At 47.0% G+C, this 20,493-nt stretch overlaps 1 protein-coding gene across 2 annotated transcripts in view; it reads right to left on the bottom strand.

Annotated features, from left to right (window-relative positions):
• Positions 1-608: 608 nt before the first annotated feature.
• Positions 609-20,493, bottom strand: part of STIM1 (stromal interaction molecule 1) — a 206,220-nt gene continuing 186,335 nt past the window's right edge. The window contains exons 6-13 of one of the 2 annotated variants that reach the window (XM_010849443.1): positions 19,977-20,154; positions 15,536-15,713; positions 11,248-11,415; positions 10,639-10,739; positions 10,110-10,345; positions 8,852-8,944; positions 6,978-7,044; positions 609-2,532 (exon numbers count right to left, since the gene is read on the bottom strand). In XM_010849443.1, coding sequence (XP_010847745.1) covers positions 2,016-2,532; positions 6,978-7,044; positions 8,852-8,944; positions 10,110-10,345; positions 10,639-10,739; positions 11,248-11,415; positions 15,536-15,713; positions 19,977-20,154 — 1,538 coding nt within the window. In that variant the 3' untranslated portion in view covers positions 609-2,015. The remainder of the gene's footprint in view (positions 2,533-6,977; positions 7,045-8,851; positions 8,945-10,109; positions 10,346-10,638; positions 10,740-11,247; positions 11,416-15,535; positions 15,714-19,976; positions 20,155-20,493) is intronic. The other variant, XM_010849444.1, reaches the window with a different exon arrangement.

A 20,493-nucleotide genomic window follows, 5' to 3' on the forward strand; every position in this document is an offset into this window, starting at 1 on the left:
TATGTTTACACTATACTGTAGTCTTTTATGTGTGCAATAGCATTGTCTAAAAAAAATGCACAGCTTAATAAAAAATACATTACTGCTAAAAAACATTAACCACCATCTGAGCCGTCAACAGTGGTAATATTTTTCCAGGTGGAGGGTTTGAACTACTGCAAGAATTACCAAATGTGACACAGAAACATGAAGCAAGTAAATGCTGTTGGGAAAAACATAAGACTCCCTCGCCACTAATCTTTAATTTGTAAAAAGTGCAATACTTGCAAAGTGCAATAAAATGAGATATGCCTGTAATTCTAAAAGTCATAGGTGATCAGTGAAGCTATATGATAGATAGGATCAAATAGCCTAGAGGTAGGGTTGCCAGGTTAAGCTAATAAAAATTTATCCCTAACATTTCATAGGACATAATTACATTTTTAAAAGTTATTTGTTTAATATTCAAATGTAACTGAGTATCCTGTATTTCATCTGGTAACCCCACCAGAGAGTTTTGGGTAAGTGTATTAGAGTTTCATTTTCCCTTGGCAGAAGAGAAATGTCCCTTCATCCTATCTGCTATGCCACAAAGAGCACAGAGAACACAATGAGAGTCAAAGCCAGCAGAGGTTAAAATCTCCTACATGCTTTATTGGACTTCAAAGAGTCTTATGAAATAACACAGAAAAACCCATGTGAGGTTGTCTGGGGGGTACAAGGCAGTCTGCAGCCTAGAACCTCCTAAGACCAGCCCCAGGTGCCCCCACCCCAGGCCCAAAATAGGATCCCAGAGTAAAGATGGCAGGGAGTGGGGCAGAGGGAAAATACCTTTACAGCCATAGCAAAAACAGGTAAGGGAGAGAGTTGTCTAGAGGGTGGGAAGGGTGAGGGAGAAGTGGTCACACAGCCACCTTGACCTACACCAGCTTCCTCAGCCACCCCCATCCCTAAACTGGCTGTGTCCTTGAGCCTCTAGCCCAGGCTATGCAGTAACATGAACACAGGTCTGACAGGGGGAGTATGTGGTGCAGGCACTTGGGAAGTTCAGGAGATTTCAATTTTAAAATGTCTTTTGGTTCAAATGTGACGACACTCTGCCCAACAGCTTCGGGGCCCCATTAGAGCCCTCTATCATAGCTGAGGCTCCTATGGTTGGGGAGCCGACTGTCCTGAGCCTTAGGAGTAATGATGCTTGGGGAGCATTTGGGAAGCATTTCTTACAGCATTTCTTACCCCTGCAGTGTGGGGCAGTGGGGATAAGAGAGAAGCAGGTGTGGGTGAGAGAAGAGAGAAAAAGTGACTGCCTTGTAGCCCACATCTCTGGCTCCTACTCATCCTCAGACTAGAAGTTGCTTCCAATCTATCCCTGAGCCTAGCCTCTCTTCAAAACTCTAGTGACTTGTTCTCTGGGAATTGGTTTTACTCCCCCATGGACCCCTGGAGTCCTAGTAAGCTCCAAGCCGAGGTTACCTCTGGCCTACCACACTTGCAGAGAGCAAACCTCAAACATTAAGTCCTAGGCCCCAGTCTGGGGCAAAGAGAACCATCGTCAGTGGCGGGGTGGGGGTGGGGGTGCAGGGATAGAGATCTGAGGCACAGGTGTCAGAAGTTACTCCCCCATCCTCCCCCGCTAGCTGCTAGGGGAAGTTGGGGAGTGGTGGGAGGGAGAAGCCTGAAAGCAGGAGACAGAGTAACAAGAAACCAAACCTCAAAACTGGGACAGCAGAGACACAGCAGCCGGACCCCAGAGGTGGTGCTGGGAGCCGAGGGCACAGCAACCAAGACATGCACTGAAGCGGAGAGGGGGTGACAGCAGCAGCCCATGTTTGGGAGGGAGGCAGGCCATGGTGGTCAGTTAATAAATAATGTTGAAGGACCCAAGGATGTGGGAGGCAGGTATGTACAGTGCCCAGGCCCCAGAGCCAGCCCCTCCCAGGCCCTGTGCTGGGGGCCAGGTATCTTGGAAGGGAGGGGAGGGGAGGCAGAAGACCAGGGAAGGACAAGTTGTCCCACCACTGCCACCCCCATCCTGTCTACTTCTTAAGAGGCTTCTTAAAGATTTTGAGGGGAAACTTCTTCCGGCCTGGGCTGGAGTCTGTCTCCTCGCCAATGGAGCCATTATCTTCCTCAGCCGCGGCCTTCTTCCCAGCCAGGTGGGGGATACGTGTATTTCGGCTAGCCTGGAGGGCTCGGCTGTCCCCAGCTGGAGATGGTGTGTCTGGGTCTGGGGGACTTGGGCTGTGAGAACGGGAAGAATCCAAATGTGGAGAGCCACTAGATAGAGCCGGGGAACTCAGCTCCATCAGGCTGTGGGCCTTGTCCAGCCCGTGGTTCAGCGCCAGCAGTGCTTTCTTGGCCAGGGCAGGGCTGTCAGGCAGTTTCTCCACCAGAGAGCCGGGGTGGGCCCCCTCAATCAGCCGGTGGCTGCCGTTGGAGGTCATGGCGCTGAGAGCCTCATCTGCAGCACGGATCATCTGAGGAGGTTTGGGGGCCAGACGCTGGCGGTCACTCATGTGGAGGGAGGACTCCGAATCGGAATGGGTCAAATCCCTGCAAGACAGGTCAGAGAGGAAGAAAGAGACACAGAGGAATGGGGCACGGGGGCGGGGGGGTGGGGAAGGGGGTTGAAGAGGAGAGGGACCACGGGAGAAGACAAGAGCAGGGTAGGAAAATGGGGATGAGAGAGGGGCGGGAGAGAGCAAATAGGGTGCCCAGCAGGTGGGAAAGAGGGAAGAATGGGAAACAGAGGGAAGTTGACATGGCACAAGAGAGGATGTAGGAATAGGGAATAAGGATAGATTGGAGAAGAGATAAGGAGAAAAGAGTAATAGGGGGGGGGGGGAGGACATGGGGAGCAAAAGGAGAAGCAGGTAGAAATACAGAGGACCAAGGGAAAGAAAAAAAAGAGGGAAAAGTGATGGAGAGAAAAGAGAAATAAGAAGCAAAAACAAATGTCATTATACCATTAACTCTCTGGCTAAGGGCTTTCGCAGGTCTGGCCCCCACCCCTGATGACTAGCCAGGCCTTAAACCAAAACAGCCATAGGCTTCAGTGCTACACGCATCCTCCTCAGCAAAACCTCTGCTTCCAGAGCTGGTTAGACTTCTTAGGACTCAACCCTAAGCTAACATACATAACTCCCGTCCCACCCAAGGACACATCCAGTCTGGGCCAGGCCCTGAGGAACAGGGAAACATGCAGTCAGTGGGCCTGACCCGGACTAGGGAGAAAAAGACTAGAACAGCCTTGCAAATAATCCCTCACCCCCCTGAAAGGCCAAGATGCTGCCTCTTCCAACCCTCTCTCAGGATTCAAAGAAGGTCACAGAGAAGTGTTTTGGAGTTCAAAGTTGGTTGGCAATAGGAAGACTGGGGTCTTTTTCAGAGCTCTGCTGAAAGGGAGAATGTATGGAGGTGCAGAAAGACAGGATATTGGCCTTTGAAGAGCAGTGGTTCAGAAGAGCTGCCCACTGGAAGTCCCAAGGTCTATTTCAATTTCCACCTCTGCCTGATACTTGCTGTGTGACCTTGGACAAGTCATATAACCTTGCTGGTCCTCAGTTTTGGCCAAATGAAGATAACATTGATTCAATTATTTTGCAAGACTGTTTAGAGGCCCAAGTATGTTGGCAAAGCACTTGAAAATGTAGAAAGAATTGTGGGAATGAAGATGATGAGGCCAGTCGAGCAGGAAGACCCTTCCATGGGCCACTCACAAGAGGCTTCTTTGCAAGGCTGAGCTATGCGGACATGGCACTGCACACTGGACATGCACACAGAGGTGGTCCAGCATAGTTGAGACCCTTTAAAGGGCTGGCTATTCCTAAGAAGACCATGAACTAATTCTGGATGCCACCCCTCCTACCTTACAGACAAAAAGGTAGATACAGGAGTCCCCTGCCAATCCTTTAATCCTTCCACTTTCCCAGAGGCCCTAGACCCCATGGCAGACGCAGAGGAGAGGGCTAAGGGAAATGTTTAAACATCCACATCAGAAAACTAAAGGGAAAGGGTCATGAGTGGGAGGGGAGAGGACAGCACAGCAGGACCTAGAAAGGAGAAGGCTGTGGGTAAAAAATTAGGGAGGGCACCGGGCTCCAAAAACAGGCAAAAGCAGGAGGCTGGCTAATAGTTATTATAGGTTTAATTCTCAGTAGGAAACAATTAACCAAGCAGCCACTCTGTGGGCCAGTACCTTCCTGGAGACATGGAATAGCAGAGAACAATCTCAGTTCCAACTTCCAATCCAAACACTGTTCCAGCCACCTACTCTAGTATTTTACCAAGTGTCTCCCATTTGATTTCATAGTTCTGATGGTGCCCCTCTTCTATCTAAATGTGTCCTTGTTTCTCTAAGTCCCAAGATGATCCTCTCCATACCCTGCCTTTTCCACACAGATATGAACCACTGAGCAAGGTGCCAAGGAAATTCTGGGAGCAGTCACACTGGGACAAGGGGCCTTCTAGACTGAGGAGGTGAGGATTCTAGGAGACTGCCTTTTCAATGCCAAGGAAGGAAGAGAGGTCAAGAGGTTGGGGTACACTCAGACTCACTCCTCCTGGCCTATTGCCCCATTTGGTCATAATTCCCAGCCCTCAATGCCTCCATCATCAACAAAAGCTGAGACTTCCAAAGCAAGAAAAGAACCTAGGAGGAAGCCTGGGTGGACGTGTGAGGGAAAGGCCCCACTGAGCAAGCTCACTTTCCCTCCCTGAACCTCTGAGACAATTCAGGTCATGGGTGTCCCTCCCCAAAGGCTGGGCTGCCTTGGGCTCCCATCCCAAGCTACTAACCTTACTAGAGAGCCTGTTTGCCTTTAGAGATGATCCTCTGATGCATGGTGCGAAAGAAAATTCAGTAGTGAACAGGCCAGGTGGATGCAGGTACTCCTCCCCTTCCCCCCGCCCACTGCCCTCAGCCTGGGCCTTTGAGCATGAGATTTACAGCATCCTCTAGTACCCCCAAACCACTTTGATCCTGTCCATCTGTACTTGGAAGGGCAGTCTCCCTGTCTAGGCTTCTGGATGAAAATGAGGATGAGGATGAAAATGAGCAACTCTGCTGAGTGATAACACTAGGAAAGGCTGTCCTTTTGTGAAAGAGAAAGGAACAGACTTCAAGGATAACCATCCAGAGGTCCAAGGGGCAGAGCTAGAAAGACTGGTATCCAGAGTGACGCAGGACCAAAAGGAAGCAACAGGGTAAGCTGCAGCTCAGAGGCCAGGACTAAACCGTGGTCACAACTTCAGAGATGACAGGTGCTTCCTGAAGGTCTTTCTGAGGGTCCTCTAAGCTTGTCCAGGCAGGGTCAAGGCTACTATCTCTTACCGTAGCCTGTTATCTTGAGGTGTGAGCAGGGCAAGTCCCTGCGGCTGCCAGACCAGGCTGTGGGAGAAAGCCTGTCATCCGTTCTTACACAGTTCACTTACTGAGACCTTGTGGAAGCACAAACATAACCAACAGAGCATCCTGGAATGGAGAGCCAAGGCCTAGTCTGTGTTCTGCTCCTAACTAGCTTTGGGACCTGGGGAAAATTACTTAACCTGCAGAATCTTAACTCCTTCTCTGAACAGGAGTGTTTTTATGCCTGCCTGACATAAAGCTAGCTTGTCCAAAATCCTTAAATCTGTTTCCTCCTCCCTTCTGAAGAGTAATTTTATGAAGGGTACTACAGTTTTCCTGTCACCCAAGCTAGAAACCTGGGCATCATCCTAAATGCCTCCTTCTCCTCCACCCCTCAAAGTCAGTTACCAATTAATACTCTTGTTTTTACCCCCAAACCTCATTACCTCCCCTGGTGGCCTACTGCAATGACTTCCAAGTTCTCTAGTCTCCCCATTCTTTCCTATATACAGGCTATAAAATGTCATTTCTAAAATGCAAATATGACCAATTCACTTCCTTCTAAAAGCCCCTTTGCAGTTCTCCATCTTAAAGGGTGATGGCCCAAGCTCCTAGCCTTTCAGAGCCCTGCATCATTCTAGCCTCCTTTGCTACCCTGTCCCATCAACACATAGCCAATGTTCTAACCACACATAGATCAGATTCTCATGAACTTCCAAGCCTATATATGTGTTCCCTCTGCCTGGAATACCCAATCTCCTTTTCCTACACACAGGGTGTTGGCATAAATGTCATCTCTTTTGTGAAGCGTTCCACCCAGGTTCACACTGTTAGTCATTCCCTCTTCAACACCCCCATAGCACTTATCAACTGTTCCAGAATCATTTATGTACCTCTCCCAGATCAGACCATGATTCTTGATGGCTGAGATTGTATCTTATCATCTACAAATCCCCAAGCCCAGCAGTCTGGCAGAGAGTAGGTATCCATAAATGTTTGCTGAGGGGATAAAAGAAGTGAGAACTCCACTGAGATAACGGATGTGAAAGTTTAGGCCAAAGTGCTATAGGACCGTGAGGGAGGGGTTCTGTTACTCATTTTTAGAGTCAGCAAACCCCAAGGAGAGAAGGGAAGAAAGGTGTAGGGCATTAGGCTGACCTCAAGGAGGAGTCCCAGGCTGGGAAAAGACAGGACAAGGAGAAGGTACCCCAATCCACAGTCCCCACAGCCCACCAAGCAGCAGCCAGCAGGCAAAGGCCAAGGTAAAGGCAGCAGAGAGGCACGGACAGGAAGAAGGGGAGAGAAGAGAGACAGCTGATACCCCAAGCTCTCTGAGTGCCAAGACATCACAGCGGTGCTGTCAGAAGGGGGTGGGTCAGGGTAGGGCTCCATCTGGAGGAAATAGGAAGTGCTGTGGTGGTAATAGACAGGGTGGACATGGACGGTGGTGATGGAGGTGGTGGTGGTGGTTGTGGTGGTGGTGGTGGTGGTGGTAGTAGTGATGGCAGAGGAGCAGGAAGAAGAAGCAGAGGCAGGTGGAGCGCTGGTCCCGAGGCCTTCAGAACTGAAAGACTGTCCAGATGAAAGGCTGCGCATTCGCCGCAGAGAGACCCGGCTTGTCAAGAAGTGGCCAGCCTCGCCCTCTACCAACCTCTGAGACCCCAGGCCATGTTGTGGCTCCGTCAGGCGCTGCCGGACGCTGCTCTGCAGGCTGGGAGCTGCAAGGAGAGAGAAGAGAGTGTGAGGAAGGGCCACCTGCTCTGGGCTGGCCGGGAAACAAGTTTGCCCGTGGAGAGATGCTTGCTGGAGACCACTCTGGGTCCTTGGTCCCCAGTCTGGAGAATGGGGCACCTCCTCCCAAGAACCTCCCACCAGGGATCCTAAAGGAGGGGCCAGTTGAAAATGAAGTGCCCAGGTCAATTTCAATGGCAATTCCAATGGAAGGAGACCTAGGGCCAACATTACTAGGAAGGGAGGTGGTAAGGCAGTTAGCAGGAGGACACAGGCAGGACGGGGTAGGACAGGGGTTTGGGACAAGGTCCGGGAGGGCACAAAGAACCAGCCTTTTTAGAAAGCCAAAGTTGGGACAATAGTCACAATTCAGAAAAGGATTTATACATAAACATGTTTATCACACCTTTATTAATAATCATATGAAAGCAAAAATAAAGGTGGAATGACGAGAAAATGGTAACACATCCAGTTACTGGAAGGTTATACAGCTATTAAAAATGCTACTTATGGGAATTCCCTGGTGGTCCAGTGGTTAGGACTTGACACTTTCACTGCCAGGACTCAGGTTCAACCCCTGAGAAACTAAGATCCCATAAGACTTGCAGTGCAGCCAAAAAAAAGTGCTGCTTGAGAAGACTTTTAAAACACAGAAAAAGGCCTATTAAAATGCTCAGGGGAAACAAAAGGATACAGATTTCCATGTACAAGGAATACCTTGAGTAATAGAATACAAAGGACAAGAGTTTGAAACCAGGTCTTTCTATTTCTAGCTGTGACCTTGATTAACTTACTTCCCCATTTTAATTCCTAACTTATAAAATCCTACAGAGTTGTCATGAGGCTTCAAGATAATATTTTTAAAGTACCTGACACAGTTCATGGCACTCTGTAAATGACAGTGGTTACCATTATCTTGACTACATAAAAAATTACTTAAAAATTCACAAACAAAAAACTGCTCAAATATGGTGGGAACTACATGTGCCTTTTAAAGCCCATATTTACTCTTTTTACTTTCCAAACTTCCTCTAATAAGCATTTACACAACAAAGAACCAGCTCTTGGATCAATGCTTCAAATCAGGCTCTTAGAAGATGGTGGCCACCATGCCCAGAGAAGGGGTATATGGGTACCAGGTAACTTAGAGACATGCTAGAGCATCCCTCTTGGGCTCACTACCAGCTCCAGTTGAAAATGGAATTCACACTTTTGTTTTTTCTCCTCTGCCCTGATAGATGGGCCTCCCTTCCTTCTCCCTAAAGATGGGAGAAAGGGTCAGGTTACACGGATGGCAGAAGCCTTGGAAGGACCACCAGGAAGAGAGCACAGCTGCATGGTAATGGAGAGCTAGCGAGGTAGGGCCTCTAAATGGCTGGTGGCTTTCAAGACATCAAAGAGAGGCTTAAGGGGAAGAGGAAACGTGGAATAGGGATGGACAAAGAGAGACAGAATGGGAAGCAGAGAAAGAGAAAGGAGGAGGCGGCTCTCTCATTCCTTCTTTCCATCTCAGCCCAGCTAGATGAAGGGCCACTGGGACATCAGTTGAGCTGGGCTGAAAGGAGAAGCCGAAGCCTCCCATCACCACGGCTGTTCCCTCTCCAGGCCTCAGCTGAGCAGGCTGATTCTTCTCACCCCCCGAACCCTTCCCTGAAGTTAGTAGGGACTGTAGTGAAGGAACAGAGGGAACAGGCAGGGGAGTGATGCAGGCAGGAGAAGGGGCCCGTGGGGTGGGAGTGCTGGTTTAGTCCCCAAAGTCGGAAAAAACAAAAGCCCCAAAGGGGCTCCTCAAACCCGGGTATTTCCAGAGGGACTGATCGTCCGAGCCGGCGGATGCTGAGCAGAGAGAGCGGTCACTGAACCTACGCCCCATCAGCCAGGCAGCATCTAGGGTCCAACAACCAGGCCGAAAGGAGAAGAGAATCGGATTCACCGAGGGCTTCACCCTGCCCCCATGGGGTAAGGGAAGGGCCAGGGGCAAGGGGGGAGTGGCTCAGAGCTCATGAAAGTCCCTCCCAACCCGGAGAACACAGGAGTCTTTAGAGCAATATGTCAAAATCAAGTTCTACTTGCTCGTGACCTTAACCTTCTTGGGCCTTTAATGAAAGCCTTGCAGGGCATCAGTCCACAGAAAGAAGAGGCTTGGCCAGAGGCAAACTATGGCTGAAGAAACTTACAAAAACATCCAGCCTGATTAAAGATCTGGCTATCTCAAAGTGAGCCCCTAACCCAGCCCAGGTTTCCATCATCCCCCCTGCACGCATGGGATATGGGCCCAGGACAAGAGCTTTTCCATAAAAGTCTATTCTGTTTATAGACTCTGATCCACAGAAAAATTCAGCGGGTCACTAGGGGGTGTGTCCCTTCCTTCACTGAAGAATTCCCACAGAGTGCTGTCTTCCTCAACTCTGCTCTACTCAGCTCTCAACACTTGCAGGGAGAACAGGGAGAGGGAAGACCCAGGACAGAGGTCGGAGGGGGCAGGGATGGCCAAGTTCAGGTGGAAAGGCGGAAATGCTTGTGCAGGAGATCCCTCCTGGACAAGAACGTCTTTCTGGCTTGGAGGATTTGGGGCTTTATCACTGTAAGGGACTATTGCTTCCTGGGGCCTCACGTGAAAAAACAGAAAGAGACATCATTTATCTACTTAGCAATTAAAAATAAGGAATATAAAATTAAAACAGGTAAAAGCAACAGTCAAATGAATGCCATTTTTATGTTATGAATCTCTAAAGGAGGTTATTTTTATAAAGGTAGATAGGAACGGAAGGGGGGGAAGGAGAATAAAAGGATTAAAAAAACATAGAGAGTGAGGGAGACACGCTTAACACAATAGACCCATAGGGCAGATGGAGCATACAGCAAGGGAAACCACTAACAGGACAACCATAAAGGAATACCTGATGCAGGCTGTGCTTTATGAACCAAGGTAATGAGTTAAACCATCTTGGCTTCTGCCCCATATCTGGCTTAAGCACGGCAGAGACCAGCAGACTTCCCAATCTGCACATCAAAGCCTCCTTCCCTCATCCCTACCCAAGAGGTCACCTACACTGCATGGACAAGGGCGACACAATCTCCTCATCCATGTCATCCACGTCGTCAGTCATGATGAAGTGGGCGGGGTTGGGGCGTGTGCTACCCATCCAGCTGGGGTCTATGTTGAGGGCAGCCACCAGGGAATGGATGCCGGGGTTATTGACAATCTGGAAGCCACAAAGGATCTCAATCTGTTGCCAGCGGTGCAGGCGCTCCCTCAGTGCTGCTGTCACCTCGCTCAGAGCTTGCCTGGAGAGAGAAGAAAGAAAATGGGAGGCATGAGCTGGGCTTAAGCCCCAGGAGAAAGGAGTCATCTTCTCAGAGGAACAAGTTGCAGGGGCAGGGGGCAGTATGTGTATGTAAGAAGCACACTTAAATCATAGACTTAAGAGCAGTGTGGGAGGTAGTTAAGGGCTGAGGCAGGAGACCAGAGCTGTACCTCTTCCAGTGAAGAAACAGAATCGGGACTGGAGGCCCTGGACACCCTCCAACTCTGAGGATGGGATGGACATCGCCAGAGCTGGGCAGCAGGTGTGACTTACTTAGCTGTTAAGATTTTGTGATCCACATCATCCAGGGAAGAGCTGTGGGCCACATGGAAGGTGCCAAAGAGTGTGTTTCTCTTCTTTTTTATCTTCTCAGCCTGCAAAGATGAGGCCCTCAGCTTAAAAAGAGCAGGGAGTATAGGTTGGAAAAATTAAAAACATTATTTTGTGGCTGGCTCCCCCTCCTCCTAGCACAGTTTAGGAGGCATGAGAAAAAGGAAGAGAATATGGGAAAGAAAAATGGAAGCTAACGGAAGAGGAAAGAGTAGGGAAAGAAAGAAAACAGAAGCAATGAGAGGAGCCGAGGGATCCTGACACCAGGAGTCTGTCCCTGTGTCAGTCTGGGGCCAGCAGAGACTTCCCTCTACCTGCCTCCACCGCACCTTTCCCAAAAGGCAGGTCGGAGTAGCCCTGCACCCTCGTTCCCTTCTCCAGGAGCTTGAGGACATTATTAGAAACTGTGCATCAGGAAAAGAAACAAAACCCAACACCAGGATGTCTTTTTGTCCAACAGAGGGATATAGAGAGGCAGAGAGGAGGAAAAAGGGCAAGTGAAGGGAGTGGGGCAAGGAGGAGAGAAGAGTGCAGCAGGAGGGCAGGTCTCACCCCCTCCTTGGCCACCAGCAGCTGCTTCTCGGCATTTTGCTTCTTGATATTGTAGTACTGCACCTCCACCTCATGGGTCAGCTGCAGCCACTTCTGAAGGGCCTCTGGAGCATACCATGAGCTATGCGATTCCAGCTCCTTCTCTGCTTTCCTCAAGGCCTCCCGTACCTGTGAGGCAAGAGGATATGAGTCCTTACTATTACCAAGGCCCTCTCCAATGCCTCCATATGATACATCAGCCTTCTTTTCTTCCATCTCATCTAAGCTTCACCACTCTCACAAGAGGGAGAAAGGGCAAGGATTATTTTCTGTATTTTATATATAAGAAACCAAGCTAGGAGAAGGAAAGTAACCTACTCAAGGTCAACATATTTAGAAGTGTCAACCAGAAGGCAAATCGAGACTTTTTTTCCTTTCTTTGATTTATTTATTTATTTATTGCTGCCAGACTAGAGGATTCTTTTCTCACCTATTAGTCACTTCTCCTGGTCATACAGCCAATCTCAGCAATTTTCCCTGCTCTCATGAGGTACAGGTTATCTCAGTGAATCCTCTTCTTTCTGAGAGCTGGGGTCTATTCTTGAACCCAAGCCTTCACAATGTGGCAAGAAAAGCACTTGGGTGGGAGTCTGGAAATCTGACCTGGTCCCTGGTCTGTCACTCAACTGGCTGTGTGACCATGTGCTTCCTAAAGCAGATCTCGCTCGGTGTAAGGTCTTATCCCAGGCAAACCCAAACCGTAAGCAAAGTGATGATCTCAGGAGACAGTGAGCTCCCTATCCTGAGAGGTATGGAGAAAGCTCATGTCAGAAAGACCTTCAAAATGATTGCTACTGCAGGGGGCAACTGGCCTGAACCCTCTCCAAAGACTCCTCTAGCCCAGAGACTTTGTGATTCCCTCATTGATTAGGGTGGGTAGGCTGTAATGGGCACTCTCTACAAGGCAAGAAAACAACAAGCAAGGTTATACCTAACATGGGTATTGCCAACAGAGGCCAAGATCAGAAAGGACCAATGTGTAAGCAGACATCTCCTCACTGACTTCTAAGCAAGGAGCATAAAATGAAGCAGATGGCCACAAAGCACTTAAATATGAAAGGTCTGGAAAGTACTGTACATACAGAACCCATTATCTATGCTGAATTCCTTCTATCTCATCCAGGCTACCAGTATAAACAATCCCCAGCTCCCCCATCTGAACACTGACTTTTCACTGTTCAGAATCCCAGAGAAAGGGGATTGAGAGCAGTCTAATGTCCAGCTTTAGCCCATGGGGAAGTATCCCACAGCAGGTCTGGGGTCCTCCCCTGAGCCTAATATAGACCAGGAGGGCCTTAGCTAAGGACAAAACACCTTCATTCCTCTGAGAGCCCATGAGAGGACCAAGCTTCATTGGGTTTTTGTTCCTTGAAAAGGAAACTACAAAATAGCCCACTCCTGGCTTTATAGATTTAAAACGAGGAATAGACACCTTAGCGACTAATACACTGAGTCTGGAAACGTAGGATCAAGTTCTACATTAAAAACAGTTGAAGGATTGGGATCAGCTAAAGAGAGAATGGAGAGAGAAGAGAGAGCAAGTAGATGGAAGTATGACAGTTGGGGAGGCACATGAAAGGGCTGGTCAAACACGCTCAAAAACTGTGTAATGAGAGAAACAGTTACAAAACAGGGAACACGGGGATCATGAGCATTTACTGCACTCTGGAGCTGTGCAAGAGAATAGGTAGCTAGGCCAAAGAGTGGAATAAAATATCCCATAATGTCACAATGCTTAGGAGACAAGGCATTGCAAGAAAGAAGGGATCTGACTCAAGCACACAGCCAGTCCCCTCCTCAAGAGAGCTGCAAAACTTGAAAGTTATGAGGAGTAGGAGGCCAAAGAGCTAACTTAAAAATGTCCAAGGGGCAGAAATAATCTCATAGTCATTCAGGACTGGGAAGAAATAAATTCACCAGATCTCAATAAAAAGTCAGGAAGCAGAATGCCTGAGAAACAGGGACAAATGAGGCTTGGACCAACTCTTACTAAACTACAGCCCAGTTCTGACACATTTCAGTCTCTCATTGGCTTGAGATGACCAGATCCTTACCCAGCATACCTAACTAAACCCTATATCTGACAGAAGATGAAAATCAACTGTGGCCTTTATTATTCTTTATGCACACTATCCACCATGTACTAAATTACTAGACATGAGAATAGAACAGGCAAATAGAAGTAATAATCAAGAGGAAAAACAAGCAGTCCCACAAATGATCCAGATGTTAAGAGTTACCCGTCAAGGACTTTAAGACAGCTATGACTAAAATGTTAAAGAAAAATATGGGAAAATTCTAGACAGGGAACAGAATCAATAAAAGAGTAAAATGGGCATTCTAGAAAAATACATTACCTGAGAGTAGGATTCCACTGTATGAGCTAAATACCACAATGTTCTTGGCAAAATACAGGATTAGGGAACTCAAAGACAGATTAATATAAAATAACCAAACCAAAGCACAGAGGGAGGAAAAAAGAACAGAACTAAGCATAAGAGACACGTGGAATAGAGTTAAAAGGTCTAACATAAATACTGGATACCCAGAAGGAGAGAGAATGGAGCAGAAGCAACATGTAAACACTACAGTGAATGTGTATTCTGCGGCTGTGGAGTAAAACGCTCTACATGCAGCAATGAGGTCAAATTGATCAGTCATGTTTAAATTTTTATATCCTTACTGATACTTTTGGCTGCTTATTATTGGGAGGGGGATGCTAAAAATCTCTAACTTTGATTATGAAATTTGTCTATTAATCCTTTTAGTTTTTCTTAACTTTTGCTTTATACACACACACATACACACACACACACACACATATACACACACATATATTTTAAACTATATTATTAGGTGCATCCAAATTAAAGGTTGTTATATATTACTGTTTAATTCACATATTTATCTTACATGAAATGTCCATTTTTGTCTCTAGTAATACTTTTTTCTCTAAGTCTATTTTGTCTGACATTAACATAGCTACCCTTGCTTTATTTTCCTTAGTGTTTATTGTATATTAGTATCTTTTCTCATCTTTTTACTTTTAACCATTTTGTATCCTTATTTCTAAAGCATGTCTGTTGTAAACAGCATATACTTGGGTTTTGTTTTTTATCCAGTCTGACACTCTTTGCCTTTTAGTTGTTTTCTGTAGTCTGCTTACATCATCCAAGTTTCAACATATTTGAAAGGACTGGAACCTGTGGTCAAAGCACATGTTCTTTGAACACAGCAAAGTTAAACTGGAAATCAATGAGAAAGATAAACAGAAAAGTCCCCAAGTGTTTGACAATTAGGCAACACACTATTAAATAACCATGGGTCAAAAAGAAATCACAATGGAAGTTAGGAAATGTTTTTAACTGAATCCCAATTTCTTAAATTAGAAGATTCCCAAATAAAGTCATCAATAAATTTATGAAAAGGTATTCAATATTATTGGTCAATAGGAAAATTAAAATCACAACAAGATACTATTATATCTACATCATAATGTATAAAATGAAAATGCCTAAAAATACTCAGGCTATAGCTCAACTAGAACTCTCACACTATCACTAGTGGCAGTACAGATTGGTACAGTCATTTAGGAAAATCACCAATTTCTTAAAACTAAATATATGAATGCCCTGTTACATATTCAAAAGAAATAAGTGATGCCCACAAAGAAGTTTTAAAAGAAAACAAACTTGCAAACAATCCAAATGTCTATCAATAGGAGAATGGATAAATAATTTATAGTATATCCATACAAGGGATTAACACTCAGCAACAGAAATAAATTAATTATCACTACATGCAATAACATGGTTGCCTCTCACAGATATAATGTTCAATGAAAGAAACCAAACACAAAAGAACACATACTGTATAGTGCTATTTACATGATGTTAAAAATCAGGTGAAACTAATCTGGTTTAGAGGTCACGACTGTAGTTACCTTTTGGGTGAAGTATTGACAGGGAGAAAGGGGAAGCAGAAGTGAGCCCTCTGAGTGCTTACGAGATTCTGTACCTTGACGTGGATGGTAGTTACACAGTACGTGCATATGTAAAGCGTGCCAGCTGTATACTTACGATCTGTATATGTAAATACCTCACCTAAAAAGGGACAGAATAACATCACCTGTTATTCACTGTGCTTTCACAACCGCAGTGATCATTTTTGCAACTTTTCCACGACTCCTGGCCAGACCTTTGGCTCCTGCCCTTTGACCCCAGCCCCTCGGGACTGTAGACTCTCCTACCTGCTCCAACTCCTCCTCGGCATACTTCTGGCGGCTCCGCTCATTCTCCGTTCCCTCCCGCAGCTCCTTCAGCCTCTGGGCTTCCTGCTTGGCAAGGTTGATCTCATCGCGCAGCTTCTTCTCCAGGTGCACCTTTTCCACCTCCACCGTACGGTGCTCCTCCTGGGCTTTGTGCAGCCTGGAGACAATGTGGGGAGCTGGAGGAGGCCAGGCAAGGCAGTGCCCACCAACTAGCCACAGGGCATGGCATCCAAGAGGAAGATGAAGCCTCCAGCACTCAGAATATATTCTCCCTACTCTGCCACCTGCCTGGCCCTGGTGAGGCAGCTCAGGATCAGCAGAAACCATGTCATTACCCTACTTACTTGGACCATCATTCTGCTGCCAGTAACAAAGGCCAGTGAAAAAAGCTGTGAAGCCAAGGTTCCAGGGTATCTGAATCCTTCCTTCTAAGGTGTTGGGGAGACAGTGAAGGACAAGAGAGCCTGGAGCACTGCAGTCCATGGGGTCGCAAACAGTCAGACATGACTTACTGATTGAACAACAACAAGATGTCTCACATACTCAGATCATAACAACTACTAGTTTACAAGGTCTTCCACATTTGTCCTCCCTGCGGATAATGATATATTGTACAATTATCAGCCTGGGACAGGTATGGACACAAAGGCTTAGGAAAGGGAACAAATGGCAGACAGAATTGAGACCAGAATTCTAATCTTTATGTGTTCAAATTGCACAGTTACTACCCTTATACCAAGGTATCTGGAAGGTACAATCAATGTAGAATACCCTGAAACATGGACCAAAGACCCAGGGAAAGCCTGATGGTGAAATATGCTGGGGGTGATGGTCATGGGGGGATTTAAGGAAGATGAGAAGGGAACTATTGAGTTGTACCTCTTGGACTCCTGAGTACCTAAATCCCAAAAGCACAGAAACATGAAATTCATGCTAAAGGGGCTGGGCAGGATTTGGGGGAGCCCCTCATGCCCCTGACCTTAAGTTCCCTTCCTAAGCACATTCCTTCTCGAGGGCATCACTTATAATGAAAATATGCCCTTGGACCCACCCACACATTCCCTCTGTTTACTGACAAAATCCTTCATCCATCCGGCTAAACTTCCTTCCTTCTTCCCACTACATATCTATGTTTATTCATTCATTCATTCACCTTTTCCTTCACCTAGTACTTTAAAGTGTCTACTAAATGCCAAGCCCTGTTGTGACTCCTAGACATATGGAGATGAATGAGAAGACTGTCCCTGCCACTGAGGTGCTCATGGCTTAGTCCAATATAGACAAGTAAACAAGGGCACACAGTGTGATAAGTTCTATAATAGAGAAATAAAGTGTTGGATAGGGGTGATCAACTCTGCCTGAAAGGAGTAGGGGAAGGTGAGGCCTGGGTTAGACCCAGAAGAAAGAATAAGCATTAGCTGGTCCCTCTGGAAGAGGGAAAGGACTTAGCTACTGTCAGGTCTTCCTACCTGAGTAGGAACCACTATGTTACAGGATAAGAGGGGAAAGGAAGAGGAAGAAAACAAGTGATATATGGCTTAGACTTGAGGTACAGAAGAGAGAGGATAGGCTGCAGAACAAGTAGGGAAGCACTGACCACTGAGTTAATTAAGCAGGTAACAGAAGAGGTAGAAACAGAACTGAACCTCTAAAAAAAATCCCAAGTCCAGATCTGTCAATGACTGAAGCCTCAAAAGATGTGGTGACAAGTAAGGAGGGAAGAGGAAAAATGCCTAAGCTGCAAGCTTTCTGCTGACAAATTGCAGCCTTCTGCGCACTTTATCCCTGGAGTGAAAAGGAATTGAACCTCGTCAAGGCACTCAGCAGGTGGCGCTATGTGCACAGCTAAAAACAAGTCAGGGGCGCCATTTCCAGCACAATCTCCCTGCCCTGAATATCCTCCTTTATTGTACTCTCCCATGACTCAACTGCTTGAAATTAGGGATTCAATTCTTCACTGAAATATTATCCTCTCTGAAAGCAGCCTCTTCTGAAAAGTCTATGATATGCCTCTCTTCTTCATACAATAGGGAGTTCCTTTAAAGTAGAATCAAAACTGACCCATTTTGGTTGTAATAGAGATGAAGATCAATAAATACTACTGGGTGAAGAAATGAGCTAATAAATGTACAATCGAGCCTGGGCCCACCCCGTCTCCTTCACAGAAGACTGAGCATCTTGAAGGCGACAATCAGTTACCATCAGAAGAAAAGCAGGCACTCTGACCACAGCTCGGATCTACGCAGCTGTGTGACTGTGGACAAGTCTGTTCCCTGGACCAGGCCTGTTTCTTCCTTTTTAAGTGGGACTCAAAATTCCTGCCTGCCTCAAAGAATTATCTTGAAACCCAGTGAAATCTTAACTGGAATGCACATATAGCATTACATTTACTCACCTAAAGCATCAGAACTCTGGAAAAAGCTCTTTGGTGACTGGCAGTGTAGGCCTCCAAAGTAAGGAGGCGCAAAGAGGCACATGGGCCCCTGTGTCAGAGGAGGATATGTGTGTGCACAGGTGTGAGCCTGTCTTGGGTTGGGAGGCGTGTGCATTCTTTTCTCAAAGTACCACAGTGGCCAGTTAGCTCTGGAGGCCTTGGGGAGCAGAGAGGGCTGGGAGTTTAGTTTTATCCCCAAACTTGGAATGCCTCCTGCCTAGATTCTTTGCCTTTGGAATGAAAACAGTACATGTTTTTCAGACAAATGAAGAATGGGGACTGCCCACATAGCAGCATTTAGCCCCCCGTTGGAAAAGGGCCCAGGAACAAGGGGCCCAGCAAAGTAGCCAGGAATCAGCTCAAAGATAAAACTCCTCTTGCCTCCTAAAAGCCCATGGAAACGAATCTGCTAGGGGTGCCTTTACTGAGGCAGCAGCCTGTGGTTAAAGAAATTCCTAATTTACCACTTATGGACACTCACCCTCTCCGAGGCTTCATTTCTTCACTCTAAAATTGGGATAACAATACCTACCTAAGGGGGTTGTGGTGATTACAAACAATAATGCTTAAATGTACTTAACAATATCCAGTTCTTAAGAAACCATTTCCCCATCCTTCCAAAGAAAATAGTATCTATCATTTAAAAATAATAGAAAAGAGACAAACTTCACTTCCTTTTACATGGATTCCTGCAAAGACTCCCCAACAGGAGTCCCTAGGCTGTCGGAATCATTTTCTGACAAAACACTCCTGAAGTAGGCCTCTCCTTTTCTTAAAACCAAAACAAAGCAAAAAAGTCAAATACCCACATTGATTCTCTATTGCCTTTTGCATCCTACTAATGTGTGAGTCCGAAGGTACCAGGGATCTGGTCTCACTCTATACACTCAACCACAACCACCAGGTTAATCTTTCCTACGCATCTTTCAAGGCCACCTCCTCAGACTCCACATCCACTCATCTCCTGCCTCTGTGCCATTCCAGTCCTTCCAGCTCTCTTCCTACAGGCTGGCACTGAGTCACTGCTCCTTCTTAAGTGTGTGCTCTGTGGCCCAGAAGCAGTGACTTCCTTCCAATTCCCCACACAGACCTGGTTCCTAGATGTCAGGAAGTACTTAGGTTGGCTGGCAGACTGTCACCTTCCCTTCACAGCTAGATCTTCTACAATAGTTTCTAAGCCATGCTTTATTCAAACAGAACGTCAGACTATCAGAGCTAAAATGTCCTGGTATGCTCCTAGTTCAACTCCTTTATATTACTAATGAGGAAATATATCCCAGAAAGGAAAGGGATTTACCCAGTCATACAACAGTGGGCGCTTCCCAGGTGGTGTTAGTGGTAAAGAATCCGCCTGCCAACACAGGAGATGCAAGAGGCATGGGTTCAATCCCTGGGTTGGGAAGATCCCCTGGAGTAGCAAATGGCACCCCATTCCAGAATTCTTGCCTGGAAGATTCCATGGGCAGAGGAGTCTGGAAGATTACAGTCCATGGGCTACAAAGAGTCAGACTGAGCACAGCACACATACAACAAGTGAATACTCATGAGATTTAGATGCCATATAAGACAGCATGAAAGGTATTAGGAAGACAGGTTTGCGAGGTTTCTTTGGGAAACAGAGAAGGACAGTAATCGTGTCTACTTCTATGGAAAGGGAAGCAGTCAAGAGATGGGATGGAGGATGGAATGACCCCACACAAGCCATCCAACCAGGGAAGCTCAAGACCTTCCAGCAGCTCCACACTTCTCCCTCTGAAGCTCCGGGGGAGAAAGGATAGAAATAAGCTTCTGCCCCGGGGAGGGATACTTGCCTGTGTGACTGGAACGGCAGGAACCTAGGCTCCAACGCAGGTTTGGGAGGATGACACAGCCTGGGCCACCGTGTCAGCAGGGTCTTGGGAGCCAGACGGCCCGCATCTCAGGTGGAAACTGGAGGCTCCCAAGAGCTGGAAACACCAGGGTCAGGGGGCAGGGACAGGGCCTTACCTTTCCTGAAGGTCATGCAGACTCTGCTCGGCTCGGTGTAAGCCCTCCAGGTCCTTCATCATCTTCTTCATGTGCTCCTTGGAGTAACGGTTCTGGATATAGGCAAACCAGCAGCCACCCACACCAATAACGATAGACACCACCAGCATGAAGTCCTTGAGGTGGTTATGGCGGGTCACTGCCAGAGAGGAAGGGCACAGTGAATCAGGGTGCCCACTGCCTGCTCAGCCTCACACACTCTGCGTGTCTCCTCCTCCACAAAGCCTTCCCACTCAGGAGGAATTGGTTTCTCTTCTTAGACACACACTCACCACACTTTGCTTATTTCTCTGCTAAGTCAAGGCCTAGTTTGGAAAGATGAGAGGCCTTAGAGCAATATAGGAAGCTCATTGGATCACACTTCCCTAATGTGCAGTGAAGAGAACTAGTGCCTTCTCAGTACATCCCAGCCATTCTGGGCTGCAGCGGGCCCATGTGCCCAGATGCAGTGGCTTCTGCCCTACAGGGTAAGAAACAC

The sequence above is a fragment of the Bison bison genome, unplaced genomic scaffold, assembly GCF_000754665.1.
Source record: "Bison bison bison isolate TAMUID 2011002044 unplaced genomic scaffold, Bison_UMD1.0 scf7180017864284, whole genome shotgun sequence".
NCBI lineage: Eukaryota > Metazoa > Chordata > Mammalia > Artiodactyla > Bovidae > Bison > Bison bison.